At 42.4% G+C, this 17,366-nt stretch overlaps 1 protein-coding gene across 1 annotated transcript; it reads left to right on the top strand.

Moving 5' to 3' along the window:
• The first annotated feature begins 2,564 nt into the window (after window positions 1-2,564).
• LOC118211365 (EF-hand domain-containing protein D2-like) lies at window positions 2,565-14,160 on the top strand. Its single transcript, XM_035388524.1, has 4 exons — window positions 2,565-3,085; window positions 10,848-10,995; window positions 11,518-11,652; window positions 12,023-14,160. Exons 1-4 carry the CDS (start codon window positions 2,802-2,804, stop codon window positions 12,152-12,154), a joined length of 699 nt encoding a protein of 232 aa, XP_035244415.1. The 5' UTR covers window positions 2,565-2,801; the 3' UTR covers window positions 12,155-14,160.
• Window positions 14,161-17,366: the final 3,206 nt, after the last annotated feature.

The following is a 17,366-nucleotide window of genomic DNA, read 5'->3' as shown; positions in this document are numbered from 1 at the left end:
TTGCAGTACGCCACTCCACTTATATGAAGGAGTGAAGGTGCATGTCATTACCCAATCTGTTGCACAGAAATTGATGTGCTCTTTTCTGCTTAACTTTCCTGCGCTGATTGAAATTTACCCAGAGGGAAATTAACTTAAGAATTAAAATTAGTCTCCGCCCAAGCGTGTAGACTACGATTATATGGATTATATTACTATGGAAAGGAAGTGGTAGGCTGACATCACATATTTTGGAGGATGTATTTGCTGAGTACTTGGACCCCCTAACTGATGGAAAACAATGGATCTGTGGTATGGCCCTAAGGTGAGAACTGAACTTCAACCTCTTCCCACACCTGTGCTTTCAGTGCAATTCCAGATTCTGTAATAAAACCTGTGCACTTTCCAGTATGCTTAAAGTATGGAAGCACGCCGATCACTCTATGCTGGAAAGAGATGGCAATGCAAGGCACACTGAAGTACACCTCTCCCCTGGAAAAGCCAGAACTTCCTGCCTTTCAAACATTTTCAGGAAATGGTTAATGTTCAAATTATGCCGATATTGTTTCATTTGAGGTCAGCACTCAAGAAATGGTTGCCTTTCTAAATAGACAGACCCAGAGTTTATTAGAAACACTGCATTAACCAGCTGTGAGCGCTTTATACTTTTTTCAAGAACTGAGCTGAATATCATAACGTTCCTGAAAGGTACTGCATGTGTATCCATTTTGGAATGGTGAGTGATAATGGGCTGACTTTTTAAACTTTTTTTTCTCTTTTTATATGGAGAAAAAATGAATGAGTTCCTTCCCTGCTTTTCTTGTCCAGACTCGTTAGGTATGTCTGCTGCTGTGGAGTTAGTGTCAATGTGCAAGATACTTCAATACTTCCTACATGTTTACAGCTGCGTTCTTATCCCAGTTGTGTTTAAATAATGACCATATAAGGGGTGTAAAAGGGTGTTTTAGGCTAGCATATAGGTTCCCATGGGCTGTTTTACTTAGAATAATTCCATGGTTCTTGTCTGACTGTTTTTCCACTGAGATTTTCCAGATCCTGGATGATCTCCAGGCCCTCGTGTTATCAGACCACAGTGCACGATGCCCTGCTGAAAAATGACCTGAGAAAAATGGTTTGGAAATGAGTTGGAAATGTGAAATGGGGAAAATAAGAAGATAAAGGGAGTCTTGTTATGAGACTTATAGAAGGAGGACAAAGAGGGATGGAAGCAGACAAATGTAATGATCTTGGTAACTGGGCAGTCCAAAATGATCCGCAATGGAAAGTTTGTATGAAGTAGCCAACGCTAGCCTAAAAACAACCTAGCCACTAATCTAAACTTCCAGGAGTATATGATAGATAAATCATGGCTGTTGTTGTTATAACTGCAGGGAATTGTACAGTTTGTAAATTAAAATAATACATTGTAGGCTCAATGGTTGCAAAATTTTTATTTGCTTTTTTCTGTCACATTTAAAGTGACCTCTAGCCTACCTCTCAGAACAGTGCATTCAACCAAATAAGTTCATCAAAATACAAGCCTGTTTTGCTTTAATGTTTACAAACAAACCTTTTCTGGCTTTTAAATCAAATACAAAAATGTTAGCACTTGCAAACTGCTATTCCTTGTATCAAGAGCTGTCAGAGCTAAAAGATAGTATTAGCTGTAAAAAAAAAAAGTTGTTAACAATTGTAGGGCCATAAAAATTGACACTCAAAAAGTTACATATTGCACCTTTAAAGCCCCCCGAATATTATATATAATGTGAAGGTTAGAAAATCGTAATCTTTCTCAGTAATGTTCCAGTGCTTTACCAGATCCTGATTACCAGTGCTTTAATCTTGGAAAGTCTGAATCTGGATCAGGATGATCCTATCCTGAATTGCTTTGAAATACCGGGACAAAATTTAGTTGAGTTGTCTGATCCTGGATCACAAAATATGGGATTTCAAAATCTTATCAGATCTGATTGAGATAAAAAGTTTTGAACTCCTAGGCCCTGGGAGAATCCATATTTCTACTAAGCCATTAAAATTTGATTGCAGTTGTGCTAGCTCTTTTTAGGTGTGCTCCTGCAATACTTGATCGTTCCCGAGGGGGGAGTCTTACATATGCATTGTGCGTGAACTGAGGTTTTGGTTCAAACCGATTTTAAAGTGAAACTTTAGCTATAACCCTCATACAAAGACTTCCATTCTTTAGGCTGGCAAATCTACAAAATGACGATGTGGAGAGCTATCATTGTCAGGTCAAAAGACCTTTCTCTTTATTTATAACGGTTTTATTTCTGAAATGTTTGCGTCTGAATTTGAGGAGGTAAAAATAAGTGGCTTGTATCCAGGTTGTCACAATCCGGTCTCAATGGTTGCAGCTGTTATCTACCCTTGAGCAAGGTACTTGGCATGGATTTATAAATTGCCTAATTGTCCATGATTTTGAATAATGTTTAAAAATAGATTATAATCTATGCCCTCGGTGAAGATAAGCAAATAGGTAATTAAAAAACAAACAAACGGAACATTCCATTGGTGCTTGCATCCAGGACTTTATTGCATATTTAAGAGGCGTGGCAGACTGGCTGAACACGCCGAGGTGAGGAAGAGGCGCGTTCAAGTCCTGCGTCTTTGAATTTGACAGCGGTTGGCCGCTCCTATTTTGCTAGAGCGAGGGTGCGAAGTTTTCTTGTTGGCACAGTTTAGAGTGCCGTACGGTCCGTTCATTTTTAATCACATTGCACTGGTTTGTACGCTCGATTCGGTAAAACACACATATTTGTTCTAGTGTTTTCACATATTTGTTTTAAATTGAAATTACGACAACCATGGCATCTGATGAGCTGGCATCTAAACTGACACGGCGCCTGCAAATAGAGGATGGCACCGAGGACGCGGTGGCCGTGGACGAGGCAGAAGAAAACGGAGAGGATGAGAAGTCGACTACAGCCAACGCTGACAATGAACTGGGTGCCAAACTACTGCGCCGAGGGCAGCTGAACGAAGGGGTCGGGCAACATCAGCAGCCCAGTGACAGGGTGTACAATCCGAACACGGAGTTTAAGGAATTCTCCCGGAAGCAAATCAAAGACATGGAAAAAATGTTCAAACAGTGAGTATTCCCTTCGAGTGCAGTTAGAAGGCCGGTTATTCACACATCTCAAATTTACAGTAGTTTTAATTAGATGTTTATCTAGCCAGTGTATATTACAAGAGACATGGTCTGTATCGCGTATACATAGACTACAAGATAGCTAAATGTAAAATTCAGTATGTGTCGCACTTGTTATGAGAACCATTTCTGTAATGTACGAAATATCTCTTAATATAGCCAAAGTTTTTCAAAGTAACTTTGTCGATGCGCAACATTGATTAGCAGTGTAACCGTATGGTTAACTGCCGCTATAACGTGTGCTTTCTTGTATTGTGATCTTGACGTGTAATTATATTTATTAATTGTGCCAGTGAGCCAGTATCGTGTGACTTTCTTATCCTTGGGCAACGAAAACATTGGGGCAGATATCGCAGAAATAACGCAGAGTAGGCTATTCCCACAGGTGATCGGTTCCTGCAGCTATGGCCAGGGACACACCGCGTTATGCATGCAAGTGTGCAATCTCGCATGACACACCTCTAGCTCAGACTGGTCAAATTAGTTTGGAACATCGTAAGACCTGGTCCGATCCATCAGGATGCTTACGCAGGCTGAGTCTTGTTTAAGTTTGTGCTGAGCCTTGTAGCAACGCGGAAATTGTACTCTTGTAATTCCCCTATGATCTTCTCTTCAGTGTATTGTTCTATCATCTGATCTGTGAGCAGATAAATGTCAGGTCAAATCTGAAGTCTGATTTCTATATGTATTAATGAACACACCTCATGCACACACAAACATACTCGGCTATACCATCTATCATACCATCATACGACCTGCACACGCAACACCTGCACAAATATGCACATCATAGATGTATACAGTGACAAAAAGTATCAGAAATTTTACATCTGAAAAATGTACTTAACCAATGAAGAATAAATGAGTGAATGTGTGAACGTATTTGGAGTGTAGTTTAGCCACAGGCTTATATGGTATTGCTCACATCACATACCTGCAGTTCAGATGAGAGAAGAAGGGTGTGGCAGTGGTGCTGGGTTGTAGTAGTGGGGGCTGGACTAGAATGTGTGGGAAGGGGATTTGGGGGCGGGGGGGGGGGGGGGTGCAAGCAGGGGGACCTGCCAGTAAAGAGATGTAACTCATTTTAAATAATGTGAAATAAAAAGTAATATAATAAAGGTATGAAACTCCCATTGTGCCTCTTGAACCTAGGCCTGACAATTTACAATTTAGTCATTTAGGAGATACTTTTAGCAAAACTGATGACCAAAAGTACATTCACATGGTAAGCAAACACCATAAGAGTGAGAGTTAGACAGAGTTACAGCCTAGGTGTCGCCATTAAGGGTGATTGCATTAAGACCAGTGAGATAAAGCCAGAGTTGGGTTTCTTTTTTAATGGATCAAAAAATGGAGTCAAAACACTGAGGTGCAATTAAAGAAATGTGAGTTTTTGGACATTTGTGGAAAACAGCCTGTGAATCTGCCTTCCACCGTGGCGGATGCGGGCAGAGGTGAGCCTGGGCTGTGGGGAGAGCCTGGCAGGAGCTCTAAGGGATGGGAGGACCAGCTGGTGGGAGGATGGTGACCATCGAGGTCTGGTTGGAGTGTATGGTGTGATCATAGTCTACTGATTGAGAGCGGCAGTGCTCTTCACAGCTTGATGTACCAGTTTGAGGGATCTGAATTGCCAGATTGAGTCTGGCTGGTTGTAGTGGCCTGAGGGCACAGGCCGCTAAGCTTGCCAGCAGCGCGTTACAGTGGTGTGCTCATGCACTTACTGTAAGTCACTGAAGAGTCTGCGCACCTTGTTTCCAAGGCCTGAACTGGCTGCTGATTGAAAGTAAATCGCAGAGACTGCAGCCCTCCAGGACTGGAGTTTGAGAACCCTGCTGTACATGGAACAGAGTTAGGTCTGCTGTGGCTTTCGGACTGTGGCCCTCACCAGCTATCTCGGCAGAACAACAGCTGTGATTAACCCATCCAAAGAAAATAATCATAGTCTTATGCGACATTACACTCTATAGCTATGCTCTCATACTGGCTCAAGCTTATAAACTTGGGTACGTACACACAGGTGCACCTTGTCAGAACTCTGTCCCACTTGTTAGAATACGACAGTTTAGCTCTCAGCATGCCTGGGTACAACTGTCATGTGATCCAACTGAACGCCCCTGTCTCTCTTATGAGGTGCTGATATACTATACCACCCCTGATTTCAAAACTCTTGTGAAGTCACACTGACATAGTTCAGTCTTTGCATGTCACTTTCACTCAGAGCACACGGTGGCTAAGTTAAGGAACAATCAGGTTTGTACCTGGTTTGGCTATGAGTTCCCAAAGGTTGCTGTACCAGTTCATAGATTTCCCTGGAAAATTCACTAGTGCAGCAGTAAGTTTGTGGTGTAATACAGGTTAAGTTTTCTGGTGCTGAGTTGGCTTTATTCTTATGACATTTCAATAAAGCCATTTGGTTGTGGAAGCCTCTCTGTTAAGTGTGAAGATGGAGTGACTCTGGCAGCTGCTTTGGATTTTGTCTTCAGTCTTCCTAATGAATGCTTCTTATCTCACTGATTTATGATGGGTCTGCTTCCAGATGTGAGGCTCTTCATTTTAGTTTCCTGAGGCTACTGTTCTTTGAGCAGCAGAGCGAGGCAAGCCCTGACTGCTGTTGTGAAAAAGGGGGGAACTCTGAACCGCGTGGCAAAATGGCTACCGTCTGTAATTTTTGAATATATTCAGAAGAGGTTCTGCAGCACTGCTGTCCTCATATCTGAGGTGTAACTGACACACTTCCTGTTTCACACTGGTACTTTTCTGAGTGTTGATTTGGAATTCCAAGTAATCAGATAGCATCTCACCTTCACTTTTAGGATACGGCCACACGGGTCATTCTATAAGTTGTTACTTCTAGATGCAGTATCTGACTGTGATTATATTTATGTCAGGAAGAACATGTATAATGACATGTATAATTAAATGTCTGTGTGTGTGTTTGTGGCCAGATGTGTGTATTTTTGTTGACAGTAATATATATATTTAATTATATGCATTGTGTATTGTGATTTTTTTCTTAAATGTTTGCACTTTCTTTTCTATCTATTTTGATATATGTTATATTAACTACTGCAAATTTACTAGTTAATGTACTCCTTTCATATGCGCTCAGCTTCTTTTATTTCTTTCTTCATTAAAGGAGTTCAGCCTGGCAAACATATGTCCATGGGCTATTCCATTTACCGTGCCTAAGGAACAATATATCAAGCTGCATGGTGAACATCTCTTTTAATGAGGCCCTGGATCAAATTGATATGTAGTATTCACTGCATTGCCCTGGTGTTCAGAAACTTTTTTTAGTTCGAAAAAACTTTTTAAAAAATATATTGTATTTGTGTTATTTTACCTGTCCCATATTTTACCTGTCTGACTGCAGTAACGTTCTCCCTATGTTTCAGGAGGGTGCAGGTGTTATCTCATAAGTGCTTTCACCCAGCTGCCCTCTCTTTTTCCTTTCCAGTCCAGCAGCTGAGCAGTTTGGCTGAACCCTGCTATGGGATATAAGATCTTGTTTTGGCATGACCTACGTTTAATCCCAGACTATGGGGTGCACCGTCTCACCAAGAACCAGGGCATTAATTTGATACGCTACTGCTGAGACTCTTTGTGCCCCTATTTTGTAATTGTGGTTTAGAAGCTTGTAGTGTCGTATGTGTCTGTTTATAGCTGTCAGCTGGGATGTCTAAGCACAAACTATAAGTGACTATAACTATTAGTGATCTGGCTCAGAATCAGCAGTTCGAGTGAATCTTTGGATTCCAATATTACCAAAGCTGCCATGAATGAGTAGGAGGGTGGCTGTGTAGCCTTGGAGAGGTTGGAAGTTGTGAAAAGGGGAGGAGCCAGTAGTGAATTCAGAGGTCATCAGCCAAAGGCATGGGTAGTACCAATCAGCTGCTCTCACTGGTGTGAGATGACCCCAGAATTGACCAGGAATGCAGGGTTTTTATTTTGTGTGGCTGTCTAAAACGTCCCAAGGGGATTGCCCAGGGATTAGTAATTATCGCCTTCTTGGAGCACAGCTTGGGCATGCTTTTGCTTTTTCTGTGGTTAATGTTCAACCCATTAGAAGGTCAAGAACAGAGTGGATAAACAGTAAAAAACAACCCTACACCCTGGCTGTTAAGAATGCTATTTCAGTGTTGTTTCTCTGGGTTTTTTGTGGCATCAGAATGGTCATTGGTGCTCCCCATCATTGGCCCAGGGCTAATTAAGCTCTGCAAATTATTCTTTGATGCACGCCAAAGATTTCTCTCTGCAGGAAAAGCTTCTGTAGAAAGGTGTCTTTTCCTTCACAGAGCTGGTCATTGTGTAAAACTAACACCAGAGAGGACAGTGTATTTTAGGGGTGGTGTCCATTGTCAGAAGGTTTTTCAGAACTGTAGAGATAAGCTCTTTTACAAAAAGGAGTAAGTGGCACTGTTTACTTAGAGCAGGCATAGCTGGCTTTCATCCACCATTGCATGCTGGAGGCAGACTTTGTTGCTCTAGACACCATGACTGAGTCAGATCATGCTGGCTTGCCTGGAGTTTACAGTAAACCGGTATTTGTGCTAGTACTCTGGGATCTGATACCATTAAAAATGATTGTTTGCAACCTCTAGTTCCCTTCTGTCAGCCTCATGTTAAACAGTAATCCCATTGTGGAGCGTTATGTGTCTTATTACCGCAAGTGAAGCTTGTGAAGAATTGTGAAAATTCTCGTGAAGTGAGGAATTCGATTTGTTCGGTGTAGTGTGTCTTGTGTGAACAGGCTCACTGACTGTTATCTGTCTGTAGCTGACGGCCACTGCCCGCCTCTGTGACTCATTCAGAAACGGAGATATTATTTGAGAGCTACATTGACACGTAATCACTTTGAGAGCTGGTTTAGTTTATGGCAGTTTTAACCAGTACTCTAGCCAACGACGTGTATGTGGTGCATCGCCCACAAGCATGACACTGCCGTGTTAGCTTCGTCATCAGGAATTTCCGAATCTTCTGTTGATGATGTCATTACACGTAGGTCCAAAGACAGAACCCCTCCCTGCGGACTGGTGGACTGTAAAAACAGAAGCTGTGCGGCCAAACACGTGAGGGCATGCATGTGTCGACATGCGTGTATGTGTCTACCTTTTCTTGGATTAAAGTATCTGAGTCTTTGGGTAGGGTAAGTATAGGGGAATGAGGAACACAAGAGTCGGCCTCTTTACCATATATGGTGTTCTTGCATATCTCCCCTGCTTGGTTGTCAGAACGCCTGTGTGATTGAGGAAGCTGGGGCAACGAGCACTTCCTGTGGACGGTGGAGTCATGTAGACACTAACCCTTCACTTCCTGTGTGTTCACATAAATTATCAGCTACCACTTCCTCATTTGGGGCCAGAGCTGGAGGCAGGCTCCCTACTGAATTCAGCTCATTTTTGGTTATTGGCTTGTGGACAGTCAGCAGTCAGGGCTCAGAATACCCCCAATAGCTTTGGGTACTGGGTCTGGCAGAAGGGGGTCTCGTCCAGGAGCTTGATCCCCGTTTTACAGTGTCTGTTCAGGAGAAAGGGACAGCGAGAGACCTTTGCAGGGAGAATTCAGAGTGCGTTCTTTTTTCTCCATCTCAGAGTCGCACAGCTTTTTGGAAAAGGCAGGCATGTTCCCAAGATATTTCAGCTCTTCAACAAGACTGTGCACGCGGAGCCTGCTTCCAGGAATTCAAGATTCAACCACTCGTGCTCTGTCCTCTGAACTGCCAGTGCCTGGCTTTTCCCTGACTGATTTGCCGTGGTACGGTGCCCTGTACACATGACCACTCTCAAAAGAGAGCATATAGGAGCCCTGTGTCCCAGGACAGGTGCCACACTGTGCAGTGGGCCCTGGAGAAATGGGCACCAGTGACTGTTTTGTTGCCCCCCCTTCACCGGCCGGCTGCTCCTAAAGGAGAGGGGGGAATGTGTGGAATGCACCTGAGGTTAGGGGTGGACTGTGAGAAAGGAGGACGGGCCTGTGTGACAGAGAGGAAGAGTGTGGGCATTGAGGGCAGAGAGAATGTATGAGTAAGTGAAAGAGAGAGAAACAGAAATTGGTGACCCTCACTGGAAACATCCATCCATCCATTATCTATACCCGCTTATCCTGAGCAGGGTCGCAGGCCTCAGTGGAAACTGTTTTGTTAAAACAGAACGGCTGTGCACAGTTCTTCCATTGGTTCAGGTTTTGGACACTTCCTAATTTACGAGCGCTCTGAACACTGCACTCTATTTAAAATAACAAAGGCTCCATTGCAGTTTTTCCTCCACTTGTTTCCCATGTTTTTTTTATTTTCTTATTTTTGGATGAGAGCTCTGTGTCTCTCCATGGACTAGGGAGAAGTAAGCACTAGTGAGTCACAGAGGATCAGAAAGGGGAGGAGTTACAGGAGGAATGAGTAGCATAGATGATGATGTCACAGTCACCAGTTAGAAATCATTGTGTGCTCTGAATGTCATTATGTCTTAGCTCTGTGGTTTGGCTTTGCTAAGAAAAAGATGGCTGTTGCCATGGCTACCCTTAACTGTACAGTTGATGGCAGAAGCATACAGGAGGTGAGGCTATGAAATGGTGTCATTTTTTCACGCTACAGGCTGTGAGAGAGATATTCAGGTTAGTCATGAGAACTTCCGATCCACCCACTGCTGTACTGCTTTCTGTAAACCATCTAAGAGAGGTCTGAACTGTGGTTTCCCTTTTGTTCATAACACTCATGTAACCTCCATCAAGGTTTTCAATACAATTTAAGACTTTAAATTTAAGACTCGCCATTTTACTATGAAAAAAACTCACTGCACCTCCAGGTTAATACATCTATTTGAGTACTTATCAAAGTATAGTGCAGGGTAAATATTTCATCACATTTCCTGGATTCTCATTGGCGGAGACAGAAACAACCTCTTGGTAGTTAATGAAGGATTATGAAACCGTAACCCATAAACCCCAGTCCCCAGTCCACAATCCTTATCTCCACACAAATAGATTATATTTCATTAATTTAGCAGATGCTCTAATCCAGAACAATTTATAAAACAACATATCTTATTACTTCAAATAGGGTAGTAAAATCAGCAGTAGTACAACAATGGATAAATAATACTCGCAAAATCAGTAAAAGTGTAGCAAGATGATTTGAAACATTATTGCAGTGCAAAGAATGTGCTGGAGAACAAGTAGTGGGTCTTCAGTCTGCACCAAAGGACTATCGAATACACACCAAACCCTCCTAATAAAAACACCCCAGCCAGAAATCTACAGATTAGTGTCAACAATAACAGGTATTTATTTATTGTTTTTTGATGAGGTGTAGAGAAGTGTGTTGTTCACTGATGTGCATTTCACTGGTGGGGGAGAGAAAGCCCTTTTTATGTCCCACATGGTTTTCTTGAGAAACTGTGTCAGTAATAATTTTGAAACTATGAGTCAGAAAGTGTTCTGCTGCAGAGTGAGAGCAGACTGTCTGTCCGTGCAAAGGGAACTTAAGGACAAATCAGGTACACGATGTGCTTTAGCTGTTGCCCTCTGCTGGACATTTATGCCACTGCATTGTTTTTTAAACTCGTGATTCTGAGCAGGGATGTTCAGAATTTGATCCGGCAGTGATTTTGGCTGGCTGAACGCTGACATGTTCTCAGTCTTCAGGCACCCCTGAGGTGAAACCCCATCTGACATGGTGCAATTGTGCATGCGTGTGCCTTGCATTCAGGTATGACGCAGGCAAGGATGGGTTCATTGACCTCATGGAGCTCAAACTGATGATGGAGAAGCTGGAGGCTCCGCAGACTCACCTGGGCCTAAAGAACATGATCAAAGAGGTGGATGAGGATCTGGACAACAAGCTGAGCTTCAGAGAGGTGACCCAACCTGACCTCCATCTTCCCGCCCGGCGCCTCTCCAGGGCTGGGTGGTCCGTTGGACAGGGTGCCGTGTTCCTGTTCTGGTCTTACGTAAAGAATTCACACTTCCTTTGTGAAAGCTGGGCCTCTATTCTCTGTCTGGGTCTCCGTTCTGTATTCCAAGTCAGGATTATGGCTGTGTTCAGTCTGTCAACACTGCCTCAGTTTGAATAATTTATAAGACTCTGGCTCTGAAAGATCCAGTGTGGAACAGGGCTATTTGGGGGGAAGATGAATGATGTGTGTTGTTTGCAGACACAAAGCTGTAAATAGGCTTGGCAGAGAAGGAGAATAGACAGTGGGGAACAGCACAGAAACAGATGGCAGCCGTGCAAGAGGAGGAAAGAGGAGGCGGCAGTGTTCTCCAATGACAGAGCTAGAATTTTACCCACATCACCTGGCTCACTGCTGCAGGTAGCTGCAGTTGTGCTGAGACGACCTGTTCAGAGGTGAACCGAACTCTTCCGTCTCTCCGCCCAGTTCCTGCTGATTTTCCGGAAGGCGGCAGCTGGCGAGCTGGTGGAGGGCTCCGGCTTGCAAGTCCTGGCCACACTCTCCGAGATCGACGTGTCCACAGAGGGCGTGAAGGGTGCCAAGTCCTTCTTTGAGGCAAAAGTAGGACCACACGCTCACACAAGTGCATCCTCGCACACACCCACATGTGTACACGCACTCCCACACACACAGTTACATTTAACCTGAGATACGGAGGCAGGCACACAAACACACATACACACACACACAGGGACCATGTACGTGCAGTCGCACACGCAAAAACAAACACACATACACTGACTTTCCCAACATATCTCACCTGGTTGGTCCTGCAATCTTTCAGATTCACGATGATAAAATCATGCTAAACGAAGCATATTTGGAAAAAAGCACAAAGCGCAGTTTTCACCCCTTCATGTCCAATTTAACGCTAACAGTCTCGGTATTCTCGGACAGGCCGAACATAACAATATTACTGTTCACCTGCCAGGTCCAGGCCATTAGCGAATCCAACCGCTTCGAGGCAGAGATTCGTCAAGAGCAGGAGGAGAAAAAGAAAGAGCTGGAGGAGAAGAAGCAACGAAAGGCAGCTTTTAAAGAGCTGAAGTCAGCCTTCAAATAACTGCTACATCCTTCCGTCTGTCAGTTTATCTGTCTGTCCTGTCAGCCTTTAAATAACCATGCTTTGTATGTCTGTAAGCTTTTAAATAACCATGTTGTCTCTCTGTAAGCCTGTCTGCCCGAGTCAAACAATTAGTCTGTGTGTGTGTGTGTGTGTGAGCCTTCAAAGAACAACACTTCATCCATCTGTCTTTCGCTGTTCCTTCCATTTCAAAGAGTGCCTGTTATGTACGTGTAAAGAGTGCGAGTCTTGGGATGCCTGCTAGTGCGCTGCAGGTCTGATAATGCACAAATCTGCGCAGGGCATAGATCCAGAACCACAGTGCTTTCCTTCAGCTCGGCTGTGTTAACGTCCAGCTCTGGAAATGCAGTTCCTTAATTACTCCTGTTAGACATTATAGGATTTCACTCAGGTGACCAGAAACACTGTGACTCTGAGACCTTATTTAAGTACAGATTCTCTTTGGACAAGTGCATGCTACGTATTTCCTGTGCACGCAGGAAGCAGTGTTATTAAAAAAGAAGGCTACTTTGGGCCTTGGCTGGTATCTGCTGCTGTAACAGACAACAAAAAATGCACCTTCATAGAGACCCATGAGCCTCTAGAGCATGGATTTCTGTGTGGGGGACAATTTGTCTTTGCTTGTGTGGTGGTGGCGATTCTTTTGCATGGTCACTGTGAGGTACTGACAATATCTCCATGGGTTGGGCTACCCCTACATCCTTACTGCACACCCACTGTCATTGCCTTAATATAACAGCTTCTGTGTCCATACTCTTGTTTTAATTGGAGCCCTATTCTGCACATTTTGATAGACATTATATGAATAGTGTGTGTGTGTGTATGTATGTGTGTTGGGGGTGGGGGTGCATCTAAACTATATGCTTCCTGTTCTATGTTGTCATGTGATTGTATGACTGTGGGATTATGGGATATCTATGAGACATCTGGCTCAGTCATACTGCATAATTTGTGTGACTGGCCAGAGACCATCAAAACCTAGTGTGGAAAATTCTTCTTTCCCACCCCCTGAATGGTGCACACGTGCCTTTATGACAGCCCCTCTCCCTGCCAACTCAGGTAATGCTGTGCGTACATCAGCTCTAAGTTGCCGTGCCCTGTGTTGACCACAAGAGGGCATTTTGTTCTGAACACAGAAAAGGTAGACTGCCATGATTGGGTGTTCTATGACGAATATGCTACCTTTTCATAAGAACAAAGAGTTTTATTTTTTATGATAAAAACCATTCCTCTTCATTCCGTTTATTGAAATCAGTCCACAAATTGGTGTCTTGGCCAGTCCTGAAATAAGCATTCTGTGATTGTTTCTGTATTTTGAGCGGTTATCAGAAGAGTATACGCATGTAACCCTCACCATTATGTCTGAACAGTCAGGTTAGGCCACCTGCGTGGGCCATCTTTGAAAACACTCTTTGTATGTATGTTTTTTTTTTGTTTGTTTTGAAACAATGGTAAAGACACCTCTGGTTGCAAAAATAGTCAATATTGAGGGTGTCGTTGGGGAGAAATTATGTGCAGAAACCAGAGGATTGGTGGAAAAAATATACATGTCCGTTGGTGTCCTTTCCCTTGGCTGCTGGAAGGTAATGGGACACAAAGTCACAGCTAGCTTTGAACAAACTCACAAGAGTCCAGGTTTCATGAGTCTGTTGAAAAGGATGACAAAGGTATTGAAAGACGCAATACTTGCACTTAACAGTATGTCCCTTTTCAAATGGCCATGATAACTAATATTATTTCATGACTTCTTATCGTGGTATCTATATTCAAGAATGCCATTTTCCCCACCCATCCCAGTTGTCAAATTTCATTTATTTTACAGTTCGGTTCAGTTTTCCTTCCATGGTGTTAACTGATCATTGTTTATGTGTTCCTTTCCTCCATACTCTGTTCATGTTTTTTGGATTTTACTGGCTGTGTCTATTTTTATATAATGGGATATCTTGTAACCCCTTTAAATAATAAATTGCTACTGAATACAATTATAATTTGGATTTTCTTACAAAAATATTAATATTTGTGGAAATAAATGCAATTCATTGCTTTGAAACAATGAAAAGTTAATCTCTTTAATATTTCCTGATATTCGGTCAGAGTGGGGGGTTGGGGAGCTGGACGAATTGAAATTGTGTTAACATTGTCGGATAAGAGTTTATCATTGGTGTCTGCATTGTTTATTCATTTATCTGCTAAAATGGTTGATGATTATTGATGGGATAGATGGTTGTGCAAACAAGTACACAGGTAAAGTTGAAATTCAGGAAACACTAGAGTAAATGAGGGATGCTAAATATTTTGAAAACAGGTGCTGCCACACAGGTGTGGTTCTTAGTTGATTAAACATAACATTCCAGCTTGCTGACGGCTGCGTATAAAAATGCTGGCATACTTGCTTTCTTTGTTTTTCTGAGTGTGTGTGCAGCTGCCAAGGCTACAGGAGCTCACTGTGGCTCCGAAAGAAGGGAGGTTGTCAGGGCACGTTTGGCAGCGGCTTCAGTCACTACAACTGCTGAACCTGCTGATGTTGCACAAGGAATGGGGCTTAAAGTGACATTGGCGTGGAAGTCTGAGGGAAATGCATCATCACCTAAGGGCAGCAGGTCACAAACAGATAAGCATCTCTGAATCAGTTGAAAGCAAATATTAATCTAGGGAGTGAGCAGGGAGTTTCTTCTAGAACTGCCCAACAAGAACGTAACAGAGAGGGATATTTTAGTTGGTGTTTCTTTTATTTTGGCAGTTACCTGCATTACATGTGCTCAGGATTGCAATGGAAGAATCTTGTAAAAATTGGTCACGCAATCTCTGGTTCAGTTGAAGATATCAAAGAAGCCAAAGTTTAAACATTACTGGAGTGAGATCGACTGTAAGGAAGGAATTGGTCATTCACTTGGCTATTGGTTAAAAGAAATCCAATCAAATTTTATTTATGTAGCACATTTCACACTGCTCAGATACAACAGATTAAAAATGGGGAACAAGATTACACAAGCTGAGCCACCATACTGCCTCAGTTCAGCTGAAAGGTTTAATGTTAATCTGTCATCCCTACATTTTAATTATTTATCACAAGCTCTCGTTAAAAAGGTTAAGGTGATTAGCTGGCAAGGTAGCCACAATTGAATGCAGTTTATTATTAGCCAATTATCAATCCATTTCACCACAGACAATTTTGCTCTGAAAATACTTACTTTAAGATGTGTAGGCTATGCATTTCTTCAGGCTCTTCCAGAACTCAGGGTATCCACTAACACACAATCAATTTCCCCCCATGTTTCAGCAGATCAAACTGCGAGGTGAGTGACTGGATGGGGTTAAAGGTCAATTTTGTTTTACTTTAAACACAGAAACTGCTCGCAACTATAAATGTAAAAGTAAATGTGGTTGACCCCTCCATGAGTAAACATTGGCTCACCTTGTGCAGTAGCCTAACGCCTTTGCCATTACAATGTTGAAAAGTGCTTTATTCAGTGAACTTGATTTAATTTTTAAATGTCTTTTTTTAACATACAATTCAATATAGCTGAATATTTACTGAAAAAATTCAGGTCAGTTTTGTGTGTGGTGATATTTCATAGATTATTGCCAACTAGTGGGCTTGTGAGAAATAGGTGACGGGAAGGTGACAGCTCAAGTATCAACACTGGGCATCCAAAATCTTTTAGTGAGGTCTGATTAGAGAATGTAACTATGCTGCCTGATCCTGCCAACAGCAACCTCAGAGGTCAAATCCAACCATTGTCCCGCTTACTTCACTTTTCCTGAATGTGTCCCCTTCATAACAGCACAACCTGACTAGTCCCCAGACCAGGGTTGCCATTTCTATGTCAAATTTGATATATAATATTTTTATTGGAGTAGTTTGTATGGTTTTCCTAAATTTGTTTCATTATAATTGCATTTCTCCAATACAACAAATTGGAGGCATCAGTCCATGCCCCAGTGTTTGTCTTTAAGTTGTTGATAATAGTTCATGAATTTAAACATTACACTATGTGCCCCTATTTTAGGTGTTACCAATATTTGTTCTGTTGTACATAATGTGCACCATTTTTTAATCAACATGCTATAATCATTTCCTTCCAGGAATCAAGCCTAATGTTTACCAGGAAATAACACACGCATGCACGAACGCCCACACACACACACAAACAGAGCATTCCAATGTTCTCTCTGTCACGTTGTGACCTGATAATAGTTGGCCAATTATGTATTTATTGGGGATTAAAAGTGTTGCGTTTTACTTTGGCAGTGTGGGGGTTTGCTTCTTTTCTTGTGCCTCATTTGGCCTTGTTTGAAGACAGATCTAGCATAAAGCCCAATAAAAGTGCCTGCAACCCTAGCCCACATCTAACAGCGGCTGGGAAGAAAAGAACACCTGAGAGAATACTGAGTGGAGCACATTGATGGATAAACAGTGACGGAGGATAAATATCAAGAGTCGCAGTACTACATCCCGAGAGCCTAACGAAGAGAGCAGATTAACAACAGATGCCAAGGTAGCACTTTATGTGCTTGCCTAAGCTTCCACCTTTAATTATTCTTGGTAGTTAGCTGCCGTCTTACATGGAGTTTCGATATATAACGAAACGTTCCCTTCCAGTCTTATCATGCAAGGTTTCACAGCTGACTCTGTTCATGCATTTAGACAGTGGGCTATTTTGGACTGAGGTGAATTCATTACAAAAACACGAGTAAGTGTCGTGATTCAGCACCGTAAGGATATTGAGAGTTTACATGGACACTGGATATTTGATATGACTGCCATAAGAGTTGACATAAATGAGTGAACATTAGTGTCATACAGGGTTGGAATTACAGCGTGTTTGCAGGGGGGGGTCTAACCCCCTAACTTAGGTTTGAACCCCTCCTGAAGTAAAAATAAGGTTAGATTATAAAATCTGTACATAAACAAAGTAATTTTAATAGGTTAGTAAATATTCAAATGTGTTTCCCCAACCTTGTCTGAAGTAAAAATTAAAAAATATTTAATAGTAAAAAATTACTAAAATTTTGAACATCCCTACGGTGAATTATACCATTTCTTAACCATTGAGATTGCCTGAGTGAGCTTGACTCACTCATTACATTAACACATTAATTTTTAAAATAGAATGTATAGCAGGGTCTGCATTTTGGGGGTATCGGGCAGAGTTCAGCCCCCTGAAAAGACCTGAAACCCCGTCCCCCG

Source organism: Anguilla anguilla, chromosome 13 (assembly GCF_013347855.1).
Source record: "Anguilla anguilla isolate fAngAng1 chromosome 13, fAngAng1.pri, whole genome shotgun sequence".
NCBI classification, from domain to species: domain Eukaryota; kingdom Metazoa; phylum Chordata; class Actinopteri; order Anguilliformes; family Anguillidae; genus Anguilla; species Anguilla anguilla.
This window is presented reverse-complemented; position numbering and strand designations above follow the sequence as displayed.

Bases quoted from the DNA above. Each gene is read 5' to 3' on its own strand.
- LOC118211365 (XM_035388524.1), top strand. From the start codon at position 2,802: ATGGCATCTGATGAGCTGGCATCTAAACTGACACGGCGCCTGCAAATA. The intron at 3,086-10,847 runs GTGAGTATTCCC...CCTTGCATTCAG, and splicing joins ATGGAAAAAATGTTCAAACA to GTATGACGCAGGCAAGGATG. The intron at 10,996-11,517 runs GTGACCCAACCT...CTCTCCGCCCAG, and splicing joins ACAAGCTGAGCTTCAGAGAG to TTCCTGCTGATTTTCCGGAA.